Source organism: Crassostrea angulata, chromosome 1 (genome assembly GCF_025612915.1).
Source record: "Crassostrea angulata isolate pt1a10 chromosome 1, ASM2561291v2, whole genome shotgun sequence".
Taxonomy (NCBI): Eukaryota; Metazoa; Mollusca; class Bivalvia; order Ostreida; family Ostreidae; genus Magallana; species Magallana angulata.
The window spans coordinates 211842-234827 of record NC_069111.1 but is presented as its reverse complement, the minus strand read 5'-3'; the positions used below and the strand labels follow the sequence as shown (position 1 = coordinate 234827).

At 38.0% G+C, this 22986-nt stretch overlaps 1 protein-coding gene across 9 annotated transcripts in view; it reads right to left on the bottom strand.

Annotated features, from left to right (window-relative positions):
- Positions 1-2085: 2085 nt before the first annotated feature.
- The window catches only part of LOC128190315 (catenin delta-2-like), a 23208-nt gene continuing 2307 nt past the window's right edge, over positions 2086-22986 (bottom strand). The window contains exons 1-24 of one of the 9 annotated variants that reach the window (XM_052862674.1): positions 22440-22459; positions 22097-22156; positions 19366-19514; positions 17181-17210; positions 15653-15857; positions 15310-15572; positions 13140-13963; positions 12345-12473; positions 11716-11895; positions 9822-9957; positions 7711-7837; positions 7500-7616; positions 6721-6863; positions 6359-6618; positions 6155-6233; positions 5790-5949; positions 5400-5550; positions 5170-5302; positions 4894-4987; positions 4690-4787; positions 4186-4376; positions 3863-3891; positions 3524-3631; positions 2086-3430 (exon numbers count right to left, since the gene is read on the bottom strand). In XM_052862674.1, coding sequence (XP_052718634.1) covers positions 3275-3430; positions 3524-3631; positions 3863-3891; positions 4186-4376; positions 4690-4787; positions 4894-4987; positions 5170-5302; positions 5400-5550; positions 5790-5949; positions 6155-6233; positions 6359-6618; positions 6721-6863; positions 7500-7616; positions 7711-7837; positions 9822-9957; positions 11716-11895; positions 12345-12473; positions 13140-13963; positions 15310-15572; positions 15653-15857; positions 17181-17210; positions 19366-19493 — 3741 coding nt within the window. In that variant the 5' untranslated portion in view covers positions 19494-19514; positions 22097-22156; positions 22440-22459 and the 3' untranslated portion in view covers positions 2086-3274. Of the gene's footprint in view, positions 3431-3523; positions 3632-3862; positions 3892-4185; positions 4377-4689; positions 4788-4893; positions 4988-5169; positions 5303-5399; positions 5551-5789; positions 5950-6154; positions 6234-6358; positions 6619-6720; positions 6864-7499; positions 7617-7710; positions 7838-9821; positions 9958-11715; positions 11896-12344; positions 12474-13139; positions 13964-15309; positions 15573-15652; positions 15858-17180; positions 17211-17472; positions 17840-19365; positions 19515-22096; positions 22157-22439; positions 22587-22986 lie in introns of those variants that run through there. The other 8 variants (XM_052862369.1, XM_052862524.1, XM_052862823.1 and 5 more) reach the window with 8 other exon arrangements.

Below are 22986 nucleotides of genomic sequence, written 5' to 3'. Positions count from 1 at the left end.
ATCAGAGTTGGGCAATGAAACTACATATCAAATGGCAACAATCAACAGGATCAGTAGATTGAACATTAAGTTTTAGTTCATTGCGTAGCTAAAGGACATCGTCCATTGGTTCGATGTGCATATTAAGAATTAGGTTTTCTCTTTTTCCCACTTGGTTAAATATCTGTTCCCAATTCCAACCTGCGTATACTTTACCTTCCGAGTGTACAATAGGAGTATGACTCCCGTCCCACGTACAGGGATCCGACCTCGGGTTATGGCATACATATGGCTCAAAGGGTCCCACTTATATAAGAGACATTAGGGTAAAAATGATTTCAGAGGACATTGCTTTGACCTATGACTACGAGGTTGAACAGTTGGCATGGAACTTTACCTACAGGCACTCTCTGGATTTAATCTTTGCGAGATTGAGCAAATTAGAAATAATTCATATCTTACATTTTAATTTCAGTGTTTATTTCCTTATTTGTTATTCAATTTTTTACATGGTCCCATAATATGGGGGGGGGATACCCCTCCCCGATCCCGATGCTACGTATAATATTATCTGCGATGACCTTTACATTTGACTCTGAAGTATGGTTCAAGGTCACAGCATATAATTTTCCTAAAAGCTCTGTTTCTGTGGACTGGGGTAAGGAGAGAGAATGTAACGGAAAACGATTTTTAACGTGGTCTTATATGACCTTGACCAATGAACTAGAAACCTCGACCAAAGGCACTTCGTGGCTACACAGGTGAAGTACGAGTATGAGCCAGACTGGACCAAGGGGAGGGAATATAAAATTCAGACAAGAAGTTTTTACATAATTCTGCTTTGACGTTAACCTTGGACCAAGAAACTTGTTTCTAGGTCACTGCACACCCTTTCCCGAAATAAACTCTATGGGTGAAATATGAACCAGACTGTATCAAAGGGAAAGGAAAAATGCCCTGAACGAGTAATTCTATACGGACGGACACAACACAATAGAGCGCCCACAGAGCGGGCCCTAATGAAACCATCTTTACTATTTTTATGCAAAATGTCGCTTGAATTTGGCACTATACATATCAAGTTGTTATACAAGGTGAACATATTCATGTTTTAAAAGCATTGGATTGCATATCAAAAGCATAAAATATAGCTATGGTTTTACCAAGCAACCTAATGTTTATCTTTTATAACTAATGTAGAGTAGTTTTAAAAAAGGGGTGCGTTTTTCTTGATAAGACTATGAATCAAATGTAACGTATCGTCAATGACACAAATGACGTACTGTGGGGCACAGGCGGGGTTTGCATAATCATACGAAGTAAAAATAACGTGAAAATGTCAAAAATTTAATATTGGTAGAAAATTGATTAATAAAAGTAATAAGGAATCATTTTTTAATACTATGAGGTGATCAAATACGTTCGGCCGTGATTTAGTTTATCATAAAGCAATTGGTGCTTTATTGTATTCCATCATCCTCAGTCGTATTTGATCACCTCATAATATTCAAAGGATGATTCCTTATGCTGGGTATAGTGCAAGGGTCTGCAATATGATGCACTCTTTGGAAATGACTCGCGTGTTCGATGTGTACATGTACAAAAAGTAAAGCAACCCTTTCTGCGCAAGATACTGCGCATATTTTGAAAACTCTTGCCAAAAGACATACCTAGTTTTATTACATATGGAGTGAATACTAATTTACAAGCCAACTGGGAGTGAGAGCTATAGAAGTCCGTGTAACCTGAATTCTTCGGTCGTAAATCAAACGACTGTAACCTGATGCTATTCCGTGCGAGATGCTGATCGACAACAATGATAATTAACGTTTACTCACTAATTAAATAATGAATGAAGATGTATGTAAATATTTAAACAATAAAATGATTATTTGGTGTTTCATGTGTGTATGAAGGTAGCTAGCATATTGCAGCAAAAATACATTACCTGCTGACATAGGTTTTGTAATTTTTCCTGCAATGACCAATACATGTACCTAAATAGCTTGCATGAAACAACAAAAAAAGAATTTAACTCTCTATAAAAATATACATTCTCTCTAAATAAAAACTTCCACAATTGCAGAAACAGACAAGAAGTCAAACTACATGTTGTCATATAAAATTTTTATTTTTGTATATTGTAAAAAATGATACGCCGTGATACATTGATTCTGCTTTGATTTTAGATAAGATGAGATGACAACCTGGAATTAACACATATACATGGTTATCTACGTGCCTGCTATTACATGAGGATGAACATACATCAGCCATAGTTATTGTGAAATATGCACAGAAGTCGGTCTTTCTTAATACCATCACATCGGCTGACTGTTTTGTGGAGGGGGTGATATAATGCCGGCGGTCAGCCTCTCAATGTCCCACAGGTTAAATAATGCCCACCTGATGAGAAGATGTAGAAGGGAGTGAGGCAGACAACAACTCGAGTACAAAAATAAGGTGCGTGCTTGGCACACTCCTCCCCTATTGCTGTGAGTTGTCTGTTAGACCACTGAGTGGAATGCTGTACATCATTGTTCATACATACTGAATGAAGCCTGCGTGTGCATAGTAGGATGAGGTCAATATGGAGTGAGGTGATAATAATATTAAATATGACAAGCAATGGTTTCTGGTTTGTACATTGTTGTTGATCAACTACAAAAAATGCAGAAAAGTCGCCCAGACATGGAGCCTGCTAAAACACAAAATAATCCTTCTATAAACCATAGTAAATATATAAAAATCTTTGGGGAAAAACATCACTAGCCATACTATGATATAATTGTCAGTATACATAAAAAGGAATGTTGTTCTAATAAATAAGATGATGGCAGCTAGCCTGTCCGATATCCGGGGTGGCCAGCGTGGAGTGGCGCTCGCTCAAGGAATACAGGATGGCGGCATGGATCACACTTGTCCAAACACATATCTCCTGTCACAGTCTGTATACAGATAAAAGTCTCTATTGACATCTGATTTCATAAAAGTAGTCTTATTTCTTATGATCTGGAGGTGTGGATATTCACTGCAGCCTTCCCACTCTTTAAGGCCAGGAAACCATCAAATTTCTGAATGGATTAAGTTTTGGAGAGAAGCTTCATTGTGTGGAATCTCTCTCCAGGGATCAGAGATCACGCCTTGTCTGGTCACAACCTTTTGTCCATGGTGTGTACAACCTTCCAAGAATCACAACATCAGAACATTTCACAACCTCTGTGTAAATCCATCATTTACTAATGTACTCTTTACTTCATCATAAATTTGTCCTAGCACTTCTAGTCACTGGTCACTACACCCAGGAGTCAGCGCCCCCTGGCGGGCTGGCTGGATCACTCAGATTCACCTGGTACCCGGGCCCGAGGTCGTCCCTGCGTTTGTTTTTGTTGACTTGAGCATACAAAGGTTCCCCTCCGTGTGACATGGACTGTGGCTGAGCTTGCTGTTGCTAAATTGAAAATAAGTTGATTCAATTGATAGTAACTTGAAGGAAGTCATTAAGGAACTGATTTGAAAAATAACCTGGATTAAAGTCACTTACAGGCTGCAGCCCTGGAAAGAGGGGGACTCCTCCGACAGGGGTCTTCCTCTCCCGTCGATCATCCTCCAAAGGGGCATAACCCATGTCTCGCATTGGAACTTCTTCTCCCTAAAACAATCATGTTTAGTCAGAATTTTCTTTTTAATACAGACAATCAATATACACTGCTTACTCATCTACATTTAAACAAAGTTAAATAATAACCCGAATACATCAACAAATTTTCTGATTGTGAACAGACTTGTGATCAAAAGAATAATAACTGTTTTAACTGTAGTAACTGCATTAAAAAAAACTTGTTAACATTCAAGTGAAAAGTTTTCTCATTCAATGACTTACCCTTCTCCTGTCATCATAAGAATAGGGCTCTGTAAAAATAATGCAAAGAATCAAAGTTTGGTCAAAATGAAAAATTTCTGTTGTATATTGTGAATATGTGTATTGATGCACAGATCAATACATTGATCAATAAAAATATTAAAACCCTGGGTTTTGTGCCCTTTCACCTTTTTTCAAGTTTAAGAACATTTTTCTAGTGATAATGGATTGATATATTATTAAAAAATTATTTAAGAAAAGATAATTTATTTTAAAATTTAGTGAGGGCATACAAGTTTACGATTGTTAGAAAGTCCTTAATGAAAGATTTAATATATATTTACCCTCCACATTCATGGCTGGATTACTGTGACCTTGAACCATGCCGTGATAGCCCCCATTAGAGGCGTGATAGGGCTTGTTCATTGGTCGACCTGGAGACAGCGTGGCGTCGTCATATCCGTGGCTCTCCATACCGCGACTCATGGTACTGTATGGAGTGTTGGTTGCCGTGGCAAGTCCGGTGTCAGGGGGTCTAAAGTACAACCACAAACATTAACTCTATCATCATGCACTTTGCCGCAATACAGCTGGTTATAGTGAAGGACGTGCAGAGTGACCATTCATTCATGATTTTGATCAAATCTGTGCCTCTCATTAATTCATGTTGATAACACTGGAGGATAATCAAAGAACTTCATAAATTAATAATACCTGCCCGATGGATGCAGACATGATTTTTTTTTTAATTGCTGTAAGGGGTACAGACTTCTAAAATAATGTCTTAAACAACCCTCTGAATTTAGAGTTGGGTGGAGGGAGGTGACTCTTAACATAGGGTGACATACCTGCTGGCCGCTGGAGGGGCCTTGACATCTTGCTCTGACAAACCACTGATCACAATTTCTTGATGAAGGGATTTGAATTCCCAAAGAGTCTCCAGGAGCTGTCAAAACAGAAACATTGAAGATAGAAACACATTAATGTATGATACATAAACACCCAACATGTCAATGCTGACCAACTCCAACTCTTTACAGTTGTTAACTTACTCTCTGAGTATGATCCTTGGTTTTTTTCAAAAATTTTCCTTGTGCAAATTTGACAAACTTCAATCTTGGAATGCCATTTTCTTTCACAAAAATCCTTAAAATTAAAAATGACAATAATGTAAAGGACATTCATCATGAATTCGTTGAAGGGCTGACAAAATCCTCCACTGATCAAATTTTTATTATGAAATTCAAATAAATAATCCTGGTAGGAAATGTGCCAGTGAATATTGTGTTGAAAACGCAATTTATTGATGACCAAGAACGATCACATACTGAGCGAAGTCCATGCTGTTTTTCAGCACTTCCTGTAGCAGCGCTACAGCAGCACATATCGTTTTGTCTGGGACGTTCTCCTTCTGCTTCTCCAGAGGTAAGGTATTGATAATGGGCTTCAGAGCATATTTACCTGGATAAAGAAAATAAAAGTATGATAATTAATCCCTAAATATTGTTGATTTTTTCTATGCAAACATAAGCTGATGGCATGGTACCAGTCTACTTACCTATCAAAGCCTTGTTATTGTCATCAATGGCCAGATTGCGTAGAGCGAGGGCTGAATGACAGACGATATCGTCCCGGTCCTGGCCCAGTAAATCCACCAATGAGGGCAGAGCTTTCTCTCTGCGAATCAGTGCTCTGGCATCATCAGCAAACTGACAGTCAAAATATCAAAGTTTGTTAAGTATAAAAGATTGGTAAATAATGAACTGACAAATAAGTTTGTTAATTATTGGTAAATAATGAACAGAATATTGACAAAGTTAATGGTCTTAGTTAGTTTACTATGAATCAAGAAGAATAACCCTAAGTTACAATACCTGTGTGTAATATCTACCATTAAGGGAGCTCTTTAGTCATAGGGAGTTAGTTATAGTGCTGTGCGAATGCTCACCTTCCAGTAACAGGCAGTAAGATTCTGTATGGCCCCCACTGCCGCCTCCACTGTGACTGGATTAGAGCTCTCCTTCAAGATGTCCAGGTACAGTGTCACTGTCTCATTCTGCCAGAGCCCCATAAACTCCTGGGCCCCAGGAGGCAGTTGTATCTCAGCACTGCAATCATGTAAGGTCAGAGGTCAACCACACAAACAGGAAACCACAAAAGTCACATGATAATTTTTTGTACTCAAATTCAATATCTAAATTTCAAAATAGTTAAAAATTAATATGTAAGATCTAAATTAAAATATGTCAGATCTATAAACTTTATCCAAACAAACAATAAAATCAGAACTTCTTGTAATGTTATATGACCTACTTCTGATTGAGGTCAGGTTTTCCTTTCTTGGCAGTTGTTCCTTTCTTCTTTTGACCTCCACCAAAGCACCCAGTAGTCTCTATCAAATCAACAATTCTTCAGCAATAATGTTTGTGTATATCTTACATACCCTAGATGATAGTAGAAATATGATTTATTTCCAAAATTATTCAAACCAGATAAAACTGTGCTATCATGTGTTACCTTTATCTGGATGCTGTCTCTGTTTTAAGGTCACTGTGCGTTTCTTATAAAAGTCTTGTTCCGTCACTTCCTGAATTCTGAATGAGAGATTCCGTAAAGCACACATGCAGTTTTCCACGATTTTATTTTCACGGTCATTGTTTTCGCGGGAGATTTTGAGGGTGTAGATCAGACACTTCACAAGGTGTGTGCTCTCCCTTAACTTGTTCCTCGTGTCATAGCCCTTTTGTTCATTGTCTTTATTGGCAGAGCTTAAATTCCTGCAACACAAACATTTATAATCAGCATTAAATGTCGTAGAGAACCCAATCTTAATGCTATCTTTATCTGTCTGGTAGATTGAGCAGGGACCGCTTCATTACCTGATGATGCCCGTTGCGTTCTTGTACACTGTGGTCCAGGGTTCGTAGGTCATCATCTTCCTCTGGTTCCAGTTGGAATACGGTACAATCACTTGACTCACTATGTCAGGTAGGCCCTCAGCAATGATACTGGGTTTTAAATCCTGTCATAAATAATAACCCGATCAGGTCAAGCTAAGAATCATCAGATCTATATGCTTAACCGTTAACCAAGTCAAATAACCCATCATCAGTATGCCTAAACTTGTAATATAGGAGGTAATACTGCTTTAGTTTGTGTTTCAATGTTAATCTAATACTGTGGAATCATTAAAATTTGTAATGTCTCAATTTCATGGTATTCATGGGTAGCCCTCCCCCACGAATTTACATCCTTGACAAAATCAAATTTTGAAAGAGCAAGTTATCTTACTGATACCAAAAACCGACAAATCCACGAAATTATATCCCCACGAATAAGCAAAAATCCCACAATCCACGAAATTGACCCCCACAAATTTAAATGATTCCACAGCACCCTGGTTTGATTTGAAGTACATATTCTCACCTCACAAGACAAGAGATTCCATAGGATCCCCATAACAAGTACTCACCTCACAAGATGAGAGATTCCATAGTATCCCTTATTACAAGTACTCACCTCACAAGACGAGAGATTCCATAGGATCCCCATTACAAGTACTCACCTCACAAGATGAGAGATTCCATAGGAATCCTTATTACAAGTACTCACCTCACAAGACAAGATATTCCATAGGATCCCCTTTACACTTACTCACCTCACAAGACGAGAGATTCCATAGGATCCCCGTTACAAGTTCTTTGATCTCCTCCTCTCGAGCTTTACGTAAAACTCGAATCAACTGGGTGATTCCTCCAGCATTAGCAATGGCTTTCTGTAAGATGACAAAGTAATATTAAAACCAAATTAAACTTTCCAATTTATTGACTCAGGGGGAGGGGTTATTGTGAGCACTGCCCTGTGAATACCTTGTTATCGGTCCCTGCTGGTCCCCGTCCATACGACAGATTCTTCAGCGCCCCACATGCGTTCTTCTGGACCTCTGGGTAGTCACTGTGGAGGAGTTCTACCAGCGGAGGAATTCCATCTAGACCCCTGTCAATATCCAAGAAAATCATTAATGGTAATAATTCATTGAAATTGTTAATGTTAAAGCTATACACGCTATAATTTGCGTCAATTTTGAATAAAGGGGAAAATGTATGTGTTTGATTACTAATAAAAGTTACCTTTATGCTGTTAATTATAATGCTCAATTCGATCACGTAACAAATATATCAAATATTAAACAATAAAAAATATTTATTTTCCTGCCAGGAAAGTAATGCCTCCTTGTGAATATCAATCTATCACGTGATATCGACAGCTAAATTTAGTCTATCATACCACAACTGGTGAAGGGTCAAATCTTCATAATTGTGATAGTATCACAAAGGAAAGGATATTTTCAGTAAAGCATAAATTTGTCCGATATACGAGTACAAACAAAAGAAAAAAATACAAGCCTGTGAGTAGATATGAATACTTCCTTTAAAAAAATGACGTAGACCTGTGTTTTTCCCCTATGTGCTATTTATAGATCCTATAAGTGTTAATGCAGAAGTAAGGGTATCGTGAATGACAAACGTATTTTACTCATTATACATGTATGTATTTCAAATTAACTACTCTTAAGCATATTAAAAATCAAGTTGGATATTTAATTAGGCAAACAATAACGACCACCTAGTTCTCCGCGGACATGCGCAATGAGATCGGTTTCGCTCTTCCTTCATCAATATTCATGAAAAGGTATATTTTCCTGGCAGGAAAATAAACAATTAAAAATCTATATCTTTGTAACGAGATGGAATTCACCATTGTAATTTACAGATTAAGGATAACTTTTATAAGTAGACAAACACATGCGTTTTCACTGTCATTCAAAATTGACGTAAATTATAGCGTGTATAGCTTTAACACATCTAGACCCCTGTCAATATTCATGGAAAGTGTTAATGTTAGATAATATACGTACAGTGTATAAATGGTCGACAATTACATCTTATTGAAAAGAAATACATCTTTTTTTCCATATTTTATTCAGTGTTTATCAGAAGCTAATGAAGAAAAAAATCTGCATTAATTTTCTATATTTTGTTTTTGGATAATAGTTTTGGACATGAAAAAATCCCTTCTTAGAAGTAGAGGAATAATGTCCAACACCCACACCTAATCAACCTTCTATCAATCTTCCATGTTACACCTCACTGCAAAACCAGTACACACTGTTCATGAGAGACAGTTGTCTGTATTTTCTGCATGTTACAATAAAAAAACATGTAACTGAATTCTATACATCTAACAAAAAATAATCGCTAATTTCAGAAGCTGGTGATTTAAAAATATTAAACCTGGAGAGGAGACATAGACTCTAGTTGGATGTAAACAAACAAATGAAACTTCAAAACATTACGATTGTATACACATAAAGCCTGAAATGCCAGTCATTTAAACAGCCATGGCAGATACAATAACAAACCTAGACATTATACCAGAACTGAGGACCTACCAGTCGTAGACTTTGTAGGAGTAGCGTGGAATTGGTCTGGCCACCTCAATATTCCAAGGAATGTGATATTCCATCACCATATTTACCCTCCCCCATAGCTTTGTTCAATTATCATCATTTCATTTATTTCACAAGACTCAAGGTGACCTACATTTGCTCAAGGACTGAAGTGAAATCATGCATCAAATTTCACCTCATTCAAATTCATTTTAATAGCGTACCCTGTGGATAACTGTAGAGTCTCAGCACTGAGAGGAAATTCTGCACTCTGCTTATCCTCATATCATTATGACACAAACTCAAAATAACTGTATACTGGTGGTGACAAGTCAAACACTTGCTACAGTATTTTTGGACACTAATAGCAGATACACCTTCTGGAGGTCTTAATTCTCTGATGTCCATCAATAACATTATCAAATGAAGTCTCTTCCTCAGAAAGATATAAATGTTAAGTAAATCAGCAAAACTATGACCTGTTCAGCAATAGCATCTGACCTTGACCTTTGAGTCTGTGATTTGACTTACCTGGTCTTGACCTTGATATCTTGGTCAGTGAAACAGAGATGTTGTAGGTACGCTGCAGCATTGGCCTTGACCTGGTTGTTAGGGTGGCTCAGGTAATCAATCACTTCCTGTAGGTCAGGGGGTCGCCAGCTGTTACCTGTGGAAGAGTTGATACAACAATGTGTAAAGGTAAGAAAATAATACACACAGGAAGCCGAACAAAATATAAATAATCAGAGAATCTACATGTTCTATTATAAACAAGCATTGTCAGAAGAATCCGCACCAAACATCGTCACTAGTCTCTGATCTCAGTCTGGGATCCTAGGGTTACTCTTAGGTTGAACTGCCTGCACTTAATCAATGGCAATAATCTCAAACATGACAATTTTTCCCACAGTGAATTTGGATGCTAAAAATTTGGTTCTAGCTGTTAATGCAAGAACAGACAAGGACCACTAATGAAAATTCTGGTGCCAAGACAGAAATGAGATGAAACAAAATCAATAATCGTGTCTGAGGGCATGGCCAGGTCAGCAAATTAAAAAGAAGTTGTGTCCATGAGAGAGAAAGAGAGGAGAGAGAGAGACGAGGAAGACATTTTTGGCAAAAAGTTTTCTTTGATGGATACAATCTTCAAGTTCCCTGGTCAATTACCTGACTTAATTACACATATTTCAATAGAAAGTAATTTCAACCCTCTTGACAAATAATTGTAAAACTCAAGGAAGCATAAACAAATCTAGTCTGACTTGTTCATGTTGTTTGCATTTAATTCCAAATAAGCAGGCAGAGAGCACACTGTAAATTACACCTTTAGCCTGTGTAAAATATACACGTCAAGTATTTCTAGCTTTTGCATTTAAAATGATATTCATTTGATGTAAAGAAAGAAAGAAATGTCCCCTCTAGAACCCTGAATGCCCAGATGTAACGCTTTCTGTTCATTGGAATACCGGTACACAGGATTTGTAAAACTCAACAAAACCCAGAACAAACATCAGTGAGCCCCAGTATACAGGATCTTGAGCACAGCAGAGACATAGTGGAGCTACTCAGGCGTTTACTGGGTCAAGAAATCAATAATTGTCCCACAGCTGGGAAGATTTAAATCACTGTTCAATAGAGCTGTCCTCTGTACAGTAGAAGGTACAGCCCCTGAGTGTAGAGCAGGGCCTTATCTCCACATCTCATACACCCCAAACAACCTACACCAGTGTCAACCTCTCATTTCAAAGTCAGAGCATTTTAATTTTGAATGATTCTACATTAAATTTACAATTAAATTAAGTTTTCCAAATCAACATTAATTGGCAAAGTGTCAATCACGGAGTGTGAGACAGGCAATAAATGTCGCTTTAATAACCTACCTCTTATGTCAGTTAACTGAAATTCCATCAGATCTAGGTAAAGTTAACAGGACACATAAATCCAATCAATTAAAGCCTTTCTAATGAGATAATTATCTTCACTCCATGTGTTTGGTGCTCTCCTTTTGAGGCGATGGAATGTTAAATCACAGAGAATGCTCTGTAATTAGTATTCTCTACCTCTTCTTATCAGCTCTTTTTTTGACAAAGAGCCCACACTGGCTGAATGTTAGAGCACAGTTAGTTACCATTCAAGTCATTATTTACCGGTCCTGATAATGTTTTAACTCCACAATGTATACTAGTCAAGGAGTGCTACTGTGTGAGCTGTATGTGCCCAAACAAATACAAATGTATCCAACATATGAATAATGTAACACAGTCCACTCCATCAGCAAGAGAACAATGAAATATGTAATAGGGCTCATCAGTCAGGAGCTACATGTATCTGTCATGTCATTTTCTGTAAAGATGTGCTCAGTTGTTCAAGGTAATTATAAACAACAACTTTATAGACGGGGATATTTTACACAAAGCTACCTTACCTTCTCCGTGAACTGAGGGTGTCTGCCGCCCATCTGAGTATTGATCTCTGGGCGGATTGTTGACCAGGGCCGCGACTGACCGTGGGATATCCTCATCGTACGGCCCTCTCTGGGGCGTCCCCCTCCCGTCGTTACTGTAGCGATCATCATACTGCCCCGCTGGATGATCGTTATATCCACCTGAAAGATCAAACACAAAGTTTTATATTGGACAAACAAGCCCCCTTCCCGACACATCAACCACTGTAACATAATCCACAAAGGACAAACACGATAGCCTAAACCAATCCTACCAACAGAGGGCGCTGTACAAAATAAGAATCTTGCATCATCACTGTTACTCTTAATGGATCAAAGACTCACACACCAGCAGACTATCATACATCATCACTGACACTTCACATAATTGATCACAGCCATGTTAGCTGACCATCTTACAGGTTAACTGAACATTGTACAGGTTAGCTGACCATCTTACAGGTTAGCTGACCATCTTACAGGTTAACTGACCATCTTACAGGTTAGCTGACCATCTTACAGGTTAGCTGACCATCTTACAGGTTAGCTGACCATTGTACAGAGTGGCTGACTATCATACAGGTTAGCTGACTATCTGGGACAATACTCACTCATATTTGACTGATCAAACTCAGGGTGGGATTCCATATTTGGGGCCATCATTGGCGCATAGTCACCATGACGACCATCATAGGGGTCAAAGTCATCCTGGGGCATATACCGTAAATCAGGGTTAGAATCTGCAAATAAACATCCATACACAAAACCTTCATCTCGCAGCGAGGGACTAAGGATAGGAGTAGGGTTATTGCAGAGGAGATTTAATTGTAGACACATCAACAGTCTTTATAATCAGAATATTCCTCAGCCAGAGACAGCAAATCAGTGTTAGGTTAATACAGAACAAAGTGGAAAGCACTGTACAAAAACACTTTTCGATAGAGAAAGTCGGGACACCAGAGAGAAATAAAGAAATAAGAAGAGAATCCACAAAATATAAGAAAGGCAAAGAACAAGACTAACAAATATATCAAAGTAACAGTGAACACAACAGTTTGGGAGAATAAAAAGAAACAGAGAAAAAGTCTAAGCAACTACAAAATGGTAATGTTCAAAGTGAATATCCAATTGATACGTTTAGAGTAAAACACAATAACAGAGAAATGCCAGGGGAAGACAACCTGAACACAAATATAATATAAGCATAATTCCTCATATCTGATAAGTTTCTGTTAAAGGCTATGAGTAATGAGACCTTGTTTAAAGGGATAATTTGTTATAAGCTTGTTCTATGTAACTGTGTTTTACTGTCCTTATTGATAAAATGGTTTCAAAAATAAGTTCCATCAAATTATACCTTTTAGTTTGCTTTCATCGATAGGGTGTCATAAAGAAGCTGAACTTACCATATTGATCATGGAGAGAGGTGGGAGTGCGACTTCTCTGCATCATCATCTGCTGCTGCTGGAATGGATCATCCGCGAATGGGTCACTGTGAACAGGAGGAAGTCCCTCGTGTTTCCTGTACGGCTGATCGTCGTAATCACCGAATGTCTGTGGCTCATCTCCATACCTGTCATCTGGTCCACGCTGGTCATAGCCGGGGTTCTGTGGGTTACCAGGGTAACTGTCGTCCGGGGGATAGTTCCCCTGGGGATCATTCAGGGACATGTTGTGGAACCTATCCTCTGGAGGATCTCCATATCCTTGTTCTCTTGGGAGAGGAGATTCCTGGTAATTTCCAGGATCCCTTGGTAATGGAGATTCCCTGTAATTTCCAGGATCCCTTGGTAATGGAGATTCCCTGTAATTCCCATGATCCCTTGGCAATGGGGATTCCCTGTAACTCCCAGGGTCCCTAGGAAGAGGAGATTCCCTGTAATTGCCTGAATCGTCAGGATGTCCTCTGTATCTGTCGTCAGTGTAAGATGGGTCATGAATGTCTTCTGGTGGGTAGTCTGCATAGTTGTCATGGTGAGGCCCATTCCTTGGATACATGTTATTTCTGTCAGGGGAATCTCTATAGAAGGAGTCACTGACATGAGAGTCATTGTGGGGATCACCATGGCGATCGTTTCCCATGTGATCGCCATAGGGGTCGTGACCTTGGGGATCCCCGTAGCGGTCATCCGTGGGGTATCCTGGGTAGTGAGGGTCCTGGGTCAGGTGCTGGTTACTGCTGTAGGGGGGAGACTGGTCGTAGCTGCCTCTGCTCCGTGGAGGGCCATCCCTGACAACACAAACAGATTATTAACACTCTCTATAACTAGAGTCTGTGTCTAATTGTTAAATTATCGTTTGTACACTGTCATCATGGTCATGCTCCCTTTTCAATCTTAAATTTCACTCATCATTTGGTCTAAAATTTCATATCTTTTTACTCAATTAACAATGGAAGACTTCTGGAGAAAATCTTTAAAAATTTATATGAATCTTAAGGATATTAAGATAAAATATCATTCAAAGAATTTTAAAAAAAATAGTTTTGAGGTTGAATTAGGCACATAACACCAACACTTTATACACATTAACACACAGACAACATGAGTACTGTAGATTCCCAATTATACCCCAGAAATTAATATCCACTTGAATGCTACCTGGCAGTAGCACTGCACAAAGATTAATAATCTCACTATTCTTTTTGTTACTGTTGTGAAATAATACAAAATGGTCAAATAGCTGAATTAACATCTCGTATAAAATAAGGAATCTACAGTATAGTTCCCTAGTCCTACAAGTCCTCGATATACAATGAGTGCATATATACAAAGATGAATGCATGAGGAAAATAAAGTCATCAGTCTACACTATATGTATCAGTATTCAAGCAATAATCTCTACTGATACAGCACACCAGTTGAATTAGTTCACTTTGAAAGAAAAAAACCCTTAAGAAACAGTTATATTTTAATAGTCCTACTGAATGAATATTTGTATCATTTAACCATTAATTCATTTTGTGCTGTAACAGTAGATAATTTTCTATATGCAAAAGTACACCTCATGCTCAGTTTTTTGTTTTTTATGGTAAAATAGTTCTTTATGATACATGTACCTTGCTTTTCTCAGATAAAAAGTAATTCAAAAAAAACACATTTTATACTTTAAGTATCATTCTATCCATGTTTTGGTAATAATTCTCACTTTATGTACTTGCAACGACCTTATTTAGCGTACAATTACCAAAAGCGTAACCATTGATTGAAATGAATGCAATACAAGGTTAATATTGAGTGCCAAACCCAACATGCATCAGAACATCAATTACACTACATACCAAGGTATTCCAGCATACCCAGGTATCCCACAATGCATTGCTAGGAATCACTTAAAATCTTTTCAGGTGGTATCTTTTTCATATCAAACAAAATCTAACAGAGCATCAATTTGATCTGTCAAAATTACAGAATGCTTCGAGGCATCAATTTTTGTTTGAACAAAAATATTTACAGCCATGCAAAAATATCACAATATTTCATCAACAAAAGGTAGAATATTAACTACTGCATTTTACTGACAGTCAGAGAGATTTGCATCATGGGATATGTATATATATATAAGCATGCTAGCTACCTAGGATCATAACCACTGTAAGGATCATCTCTGTGTATGCTATCATTGGACGCCATACTGTAGCGCCCCCCGCCACCGTATGGCGGATCCTGATAGCCATTAAACCTTGTGGGGGTGCCCGGGCTGTGTGGTGAGCCCTGGGGTGGACCGTCATCATACTGGGGGCGAGACAGCGAGGAGTAGGAGGCGTAGTTGTCATGGGGCTGGGAGGGCTCCACTCTGTGTAGGGATCCCATCGACCCCTGGCCCATCAGCTTGTTATCCTAAAAAAGGTCAAGTTACAATCATCAAGGAAATTTGGAGACGCAACAAAATGTTTAATCACTCTGGGCAAATTTCTTACCATTCTGGACAGGTTTCTGTTACTACCGCCACTGTGGAGGGAGACTCGTGATCCATGAGGGGACCGCTCGTCCTGGTAATACTGACCACCGTTAGGGAGGTGAGGGGAGTAACTCTGTCCATAGGGGTCACTGCTGTACATCCCAGGGTCATGACCCCCATATGAACTCTCATGGGCGTAATTGTCAAAATCCATGTTGTCCGTTCTGTAATCAATAAACAATGATAAATGTACAGAGGAATGAACAACAAAAACAACAAGACTGAAGTTACGGCATGTCTGTCATCTAGTCATCTAGCTGTGCTCATTCATGGCATTGAGGCATTCAACAAATTCATGTACAGCACACTGACTAGATGCAGGCATGTGTGTATCAACCAGGTGGGGGTCTGTTTACGAATGTATTCTAAACAAATTCTGTATGTGATGCACTCCACTTATCTCCAATTTCTATCACAAAATCTCAGTATTCTCTCAATTTCATGCAGCATGGATAAAAACAATTTTAAATAGACTGCCTGTCTGTATATCACAAAGTTGTTTAAATTCTATTTTAAGATTACCGGTACCTATAAAAATTTCTAAAATAACCTTTCTTTCAATTCTTTAAAAAAAAAAAAAACAACAACAAAATCAAGACATGTATATATTTTATGATGTGTTGTAAATGCATGTTCCCGGAATTATGCAGAGTCAGGTTTGTTGTTGCTTCAAGCACTTTAGCATTCTGCTATTATACATACACATGTATATACACCCAATGAGATATTGTATTCAATTTCTACCCATTTACAGAAACAATGGTGATGATCAAAGAATATTTGGTATTAAATGTATTACACTGCCAACCTTTTTATAGCTTTCACACAAAATTTTCATTATATTATTATTATCATTATATTAGATATTTAAAAAAAAAACGTACATGCATTTCATCATCTTTGTTAGGGCAAATGAAGTCTGTATTAGGTCATTGGAAGTCTAAATTAGGAGTTGTTTATTTTTAAAAGAAGTCATTTTTTTATACAGCATGAATAGAATTCTATTAATGGTTTACCATGTTTACCTCACCACAATAAATAGACCTACAGACTCCTGTGACCTATTGCTAATAGAGAGCTAATTACAGGTGTATTCTGTCACAGGTGAGATAATAGCACACCTAGGAGTGTGAGCTAAATCTGCTGTGATGGCTATAATCTGTGGAGTTCTGTCCTGTATCTCTGATAAAACTCAATCAAACTATTTGATTTGGCTTTTATTTCTGTCATTCGTCACTTCTGTCATAAACTTCAGGTCAAACAAGAAACTCTTCAAACCACATAGACAGCAGAATGCAGAGTTGTAGAATCTAGGAACTGTGAGGGTAATCAATTCTAAGAGAGGAACAGATCCCGGCTGAGATTGTCACTTCATCATATCATAAAATTGTATGATATATATGATATAGATCCCCTTTATACCAATGTCACTGTATCATGTGCCAAGTCTTATCCCCAATGCTGTATGATGTGGTATGTTTACCTACCCAAATGTGCCTCTATCTTCTAACTCCCTCCTACAATAAGAAAGGCAAGATGTAGAGAGAATTTCCTACTTGTTCATAATCTATGATCCAATTATACCCAATAAGCATATCTATGTTTTATCACATTGATCAATAATAATATTAATTTTCAGCTGTTACAGTAGTAATACATGTAGTTCTTTTCCACCTAGAAAAATATTGTACAGATACTTTACATTGGCCCAACCCCAATACTCTTGTGTCAGTGCAAACACTCTCACCCCAGTACCGATCCTTACCTACCGATCCTTACCTACAGATCACAGTCTAATAGTAAATAGATTCCTACAGTAAACAGAGTTTTCACTTTAATCCAAGAGGTCCCTCTAAATCAGGGAGATCCTCCACAGAATCAGGGAGATCCTCCACAGAATCAGGGAGATCCTCCACAGAATCAGGGAAATACTATTGGTACACAGACTCCCCCACAGAAACAGGTGGGGACCAGCACATCATCAACACCCATTACATGACGGTCCAATAATGGTCCCCAGGTACAGAATACACTTACTGTTACAACAATTTGTCACTACGCCATAACCTTAATTCCCTGGCAGATATTTTAAAAACTTGTTTTCATTCCTGTGAACTAGGACATGGACATGGTTTGAGTTGAGTGACCATTACCAATTAATGGCAGGCGGAGTAAATCCCAATACACTCTCACACACCACGGATCAGGGCCCGACTCGTAAACAATCTGTGGAGGTGTGGAGATCATCGAATGTAAAAATAGAGTCTCAAAGTGTTCTTCTTAAAGTAGTCACTCATGCATTCACAAAAATGCACCATTAAAACCCACTGTCACCTCTAAAGACATTTCCACATGACTGATCACAAAAAATGTCAAACATTGTATGTATACTATCCCAATCAATAGTGAAAAGACAATACAACATTCCAATAGCTGCAATTCTTTATTCCTCTGTGAAGGCCAAGTTCCTTGTGGTTTTAATGGGGTTTTTTTTTTACCTAACACTGTTTTATGGACTCCCTCCTATCATATAGCAACCACTGTGTTACACAGTAATGACACGAGTACACAGGTCTGTCGGTCTACAGGTGGCGACAGAAAAAGCTCGTCTACAATTTGAATTCCTTAAATTCTTTACCAAAACCTGCATAATTAACTTATGAAAAGTGCATTTTATCATCATGCTTGCTTCATGCTTGGGGCTAGGAGAGAGGGTCTTATATTACGCTATAAAATCAATATGGTAGAATAGAGTATACTGAGGTTCCTGTCCGTGTATAAGACACCAAACATAGATCTATGACCCGAGTGCCAGACGATTCAATTAAACAGCCCTGGTATGTTCTTATGTCAACATTAAGAACAGCTATTTCTTACACATTCTTTTAGGCATTGTTTGCAGCAAGTTGATAAACAGAGAGGGAGGCATTAGCTGTAATAGCCCTCTATAGAAATGTGGCTATGCTAGGCATTTCTTCAGGAAACTAGCTCAGTGCAACATATTGAGCAAAAATGAATTCAAAATCCACCAAAAGTCCAATGTAAAATGTAAGGATGTTATAGATTTTCTTAGAAACTTAACAGGACTAAATTTATCTCTGTGACGTCATATCACCTCTGAAATTGAGCGATATTTCTTGATAATCTGACTGTTTAACACTTCAGTGTTTGAAAGCTTAAATCACTAATTATTTCATGGGATCTCTGTGAAATATTTGTCAGTATAAATACTTCTATTGCAGTCCTTAACGATGTGATGGTTTGTGTTCAATATGCAGCTTTTACGATGTACATAGATTGTAGTCAACACTTTGTACTTATATACACACAGATGAATTTATCAGACTACATAACAAACAAATTCTAGGACTTATCCATGCTACACGTTCATATAATCCGAGTCAACATACTGACCACCCTTATAGTCTGAAATAGAGATGTTGTGTCGTTGGCCACCCGAGGTCTAAAACAGAGATGAGCTGACACAACACATGCCTTGGGGTACATGATACATGCAGAACACAGGATTATATAGTGATGGTCCATGCAACAGATTAATGAACAGAACTCTATAACACTGGGATCTATAGAACTCAACATGTTAGGTACTGAATCTGTTACTCTCTTCCATTGGGAGTGGGATTCCGGTTCTAATTGTCTATGCATACTTACATACAAGAATCCAAGAGGTGGGAGTTCATTTTTGGCGAGACAAAACTGTCGTCCTCTATTCTAGAATTGGCTAGGGAGTGGGGACTCCGCCAGGGGAGGGAGTCTTCCGTGGTGTTAAAACTAGTCATAATACCTGGGGAAGCTTTGTACTGGAAATATAAATCACCAACAATCAGGTCTCCTGATCTGAGGGAGCTAGCCCCTCCATCTCTGTACGTACTCGATGTCATCTCTAAGATTGGCCAGAAACTTCAACCCCCACCCACCCACCCACCCGACCCCTCATTTTGTTGTCAGTAAATCAATCATTTATCATTGAAACCACCACCAATACGTGAGAATGAACATATCAATTCCAGCATCTTTTGCCTAGGGGTTTTCCAAATCACATGGAAACAGATTTTCAATGATTTAAAAATTATAAATTTTTAGTCATTACAATACATCCATGGAGTCAAGGACTTGTAAATATAAAATTAAAATGACAGTTTTCAGTCATTACAACTAGGCTTTAGTGAGGATGACATGATGAGATGATATGGAGGTGAAGTGACAGAAGATGGAACAGCCATGCAATGCAAACAAGAGAGACGGCCTCACCCAGAACAGAAGCCATCCACACTTTGATGCACAACAAAGCGAGACCTTCACAGGGGCAGGCCGACAACATACTGTATGTAGCAACATACTGACAACGTATTAACAACATACTGAAAACATATTGACAATATACTGTCTGTAACACCATATTGACAACATACTGTTTAGAAACAATACATGTACAAAGTGACAACATACTGTTTGTGACACCATACAGACAAAATAATGATGACATTAATTCAACTTTCAGAAAATATTCCAACTTTAAGAATACAGCATATCTAAAATGGATGTATATTTCTCATAGGGAGTTTCATTAGCTATAATTGCCTGCATCTAATTATAAAAAGCATGCTACATTACACACAATTTAAAGCCTCACATGAACTTAATTACACACAAAACAGCTTACATATTACATAAATCAAACAATAAATGAAAGGTTTTAACAGTCCCTTGGGAAAATGAGAATTTTCAAGCTTCATTTTAAAGATAATGAGTTTTAAATGAAAACATATGGAATATTTAACTCTCACTCAATTCAGGCACTGAAATACACAACAGTGCTAAAAGTTTTATCCGGAGATAATAAATCCTCCAGCTGTTAGAGAAATAAAACCCATGGAGTTTGGCCAGATGTTATTTTTTATCCTCAGGGCTGTCATCTCCTAACATGCTAGTTCTCCAAGTTTCTGAAAGTGGATTTCTGGGGAGAAAGTATGGATAGAAGACTGCGACAAGGCTTTTATGGGACCTAGACTCCATGTAGAGAATTGGTTCAGTGCCCGCTAACCGCCAGTATCTGCTAATTTGTATCTGTCCTGATCATATTTACATTGTGATCTACCTCTATAAGCTCAATCAATCCTGTCAATATTGGAGCCTTTTTAAAACTCAACAGACCGGCCTACTCCTACAATTTGTAGGTATGATATGTGTTAGTTTCTTCAATCATCGATTTCACCCACACTCTGGGATTTTTTGTTTTCTTTGGAGCTTGAGGTTACATACTTCATGTTCAATCATACATAACAATCTGTCTCACAGTCAATGAGTCTGTACTAGTCAATAGTTAGATCTGTCACTAAAGACCTCAGATACACAATATAACACCAATACAGAATAAGATGTCATATTTCCTAGCCTACCTGTATATGTACCTTGATGTGTGTGGGTGTGTGAAGGGGGAACAGGGGATTGAAATGGAGCTGTGTATGAAGACGATGCCCTCACTGGCTACACACAGAATATTGATGGAAAGTACACTTCATTGATACAAAATAACCTAGTGCTACCTACAGACCAAACTTACTAGGGATTCTAATAGTCTTTCCCTTTTATAAATAGGCAGGAATTAAATCATCTCTGTGTTACATTACACAGATACATGTATTCACAATCAAATTTCAACACAGCAAACAAAACTGCCATACAGTGAGAAAATAACAAAAACATTGATATCGGAAGCAAAATGTGCTGCATACACTCACTCATGAAAACTTCTTTCACACAAGCCTTTCAAAAGTTTCAATAAATTGGGATAAGAATTCCCCAGGGAAGGCAAAGCACTTTCTGAGTGCGTCACATTTCTTAAAGGCTTGTTCAATAAATCAACCAATTTGAAAGAGAAAATTGCACAAAAAGGTCAGCCAACTGTGGTGTGTACAGATTTAAAGATTGCAGGTATGCATGTTTTTACCTGGCCCAGGTGAGACAGGTATTACCTAGCAGAGGAAGGGAAGTTATTCCTGGTCACCGTATGTCAACAGTTTCTTACTTAACACTCCAGACATGTCCTACACACGTACTCCAAGAATGTAGGATATCCTCAGAATTCAAAGTTTACATCTGAGACTAGTCCACATGGGGAGGAATCTAGTCCCACCACTGGGTAAAAGGAAATCTGTCTGTCTTGTTGACACACACCAGAGATAATACATAATCTTCATACAATATCCACTGACAGCTCGAGGCATGTAGATCTATCCACGACACAATCTCTGCTGTCTTAGATTTGTGTACTACTTACTGCTGTTTTAGATCTGTGTACTACCTACACAGGAACAAAGGACTCAATCTGCATAATACATGTATCACCTTGTCTAAGGCCACTTACAAAGAAAACTCTTACCTGCTTGTGGTTTCTTCTCTCAGTTTGTAATTCCCGAGTTATTCGTTTAAATTGGTCTTCCTGCATAAAAAAAAAATTTACACCACTGAATCATGCAGCTAGTATATATCAGACACAATCTCCAAACATGCTTGTTGTCAAACTAATTAAATTAGGCAACTTTAATTCAGTGATTCACTCCATAAAAATGCTGCCCCTTTCACTTGTAACAACACAATGGCACAGTGTTCTGTGGTACATCCAAGCTATATAAATCCATCTATAAAATGAAACTATTATTTTCCAATTATACACAAGTTATCCATATTATTAAATGAAGTATTTTTGTCCATACTGACTTCACCTGTGTCACATCTTGAAGGTGAGATGTTTCGTCTGATTAGATATTTGTGTAAATCATTCATTGACCAGGTATGTTAGGTAGGTGCATTTATAAGCCATTAGAGTAGGCTGATACCTTGTCATAACACGGGGGCCACCCAAAGGGGCACTCAGTTCAATAACCAAACACAATGTGAATAAAGATAAGTTCACATATTTCATTTTCCACAATAGGCATGCAATGGGGAGATTGTTTTCACAACATTTCGTATAATTCCTGTTACTGGTCTCCATTGTTACCTGATTTATACCCAGTTACATGGTGGAAGTTTCAGACAGGTAAGGAAACCACAGAGCTCACTGAGTCATTATACAGTTTATGACACAAGACAGGCTATATAAAACCCACATACTTTTTTTTTTACAACAGGAACAGGAAATAGACACATGTTCCATAATCATGACTTTAGTCTTTTGAATAAAACTATTAAAACTATTATTTAAAATTCCAGTAAGACCATGATGTCACCTATATTTTACAAATGTCAAAAATTCTAATTTTGGGCACT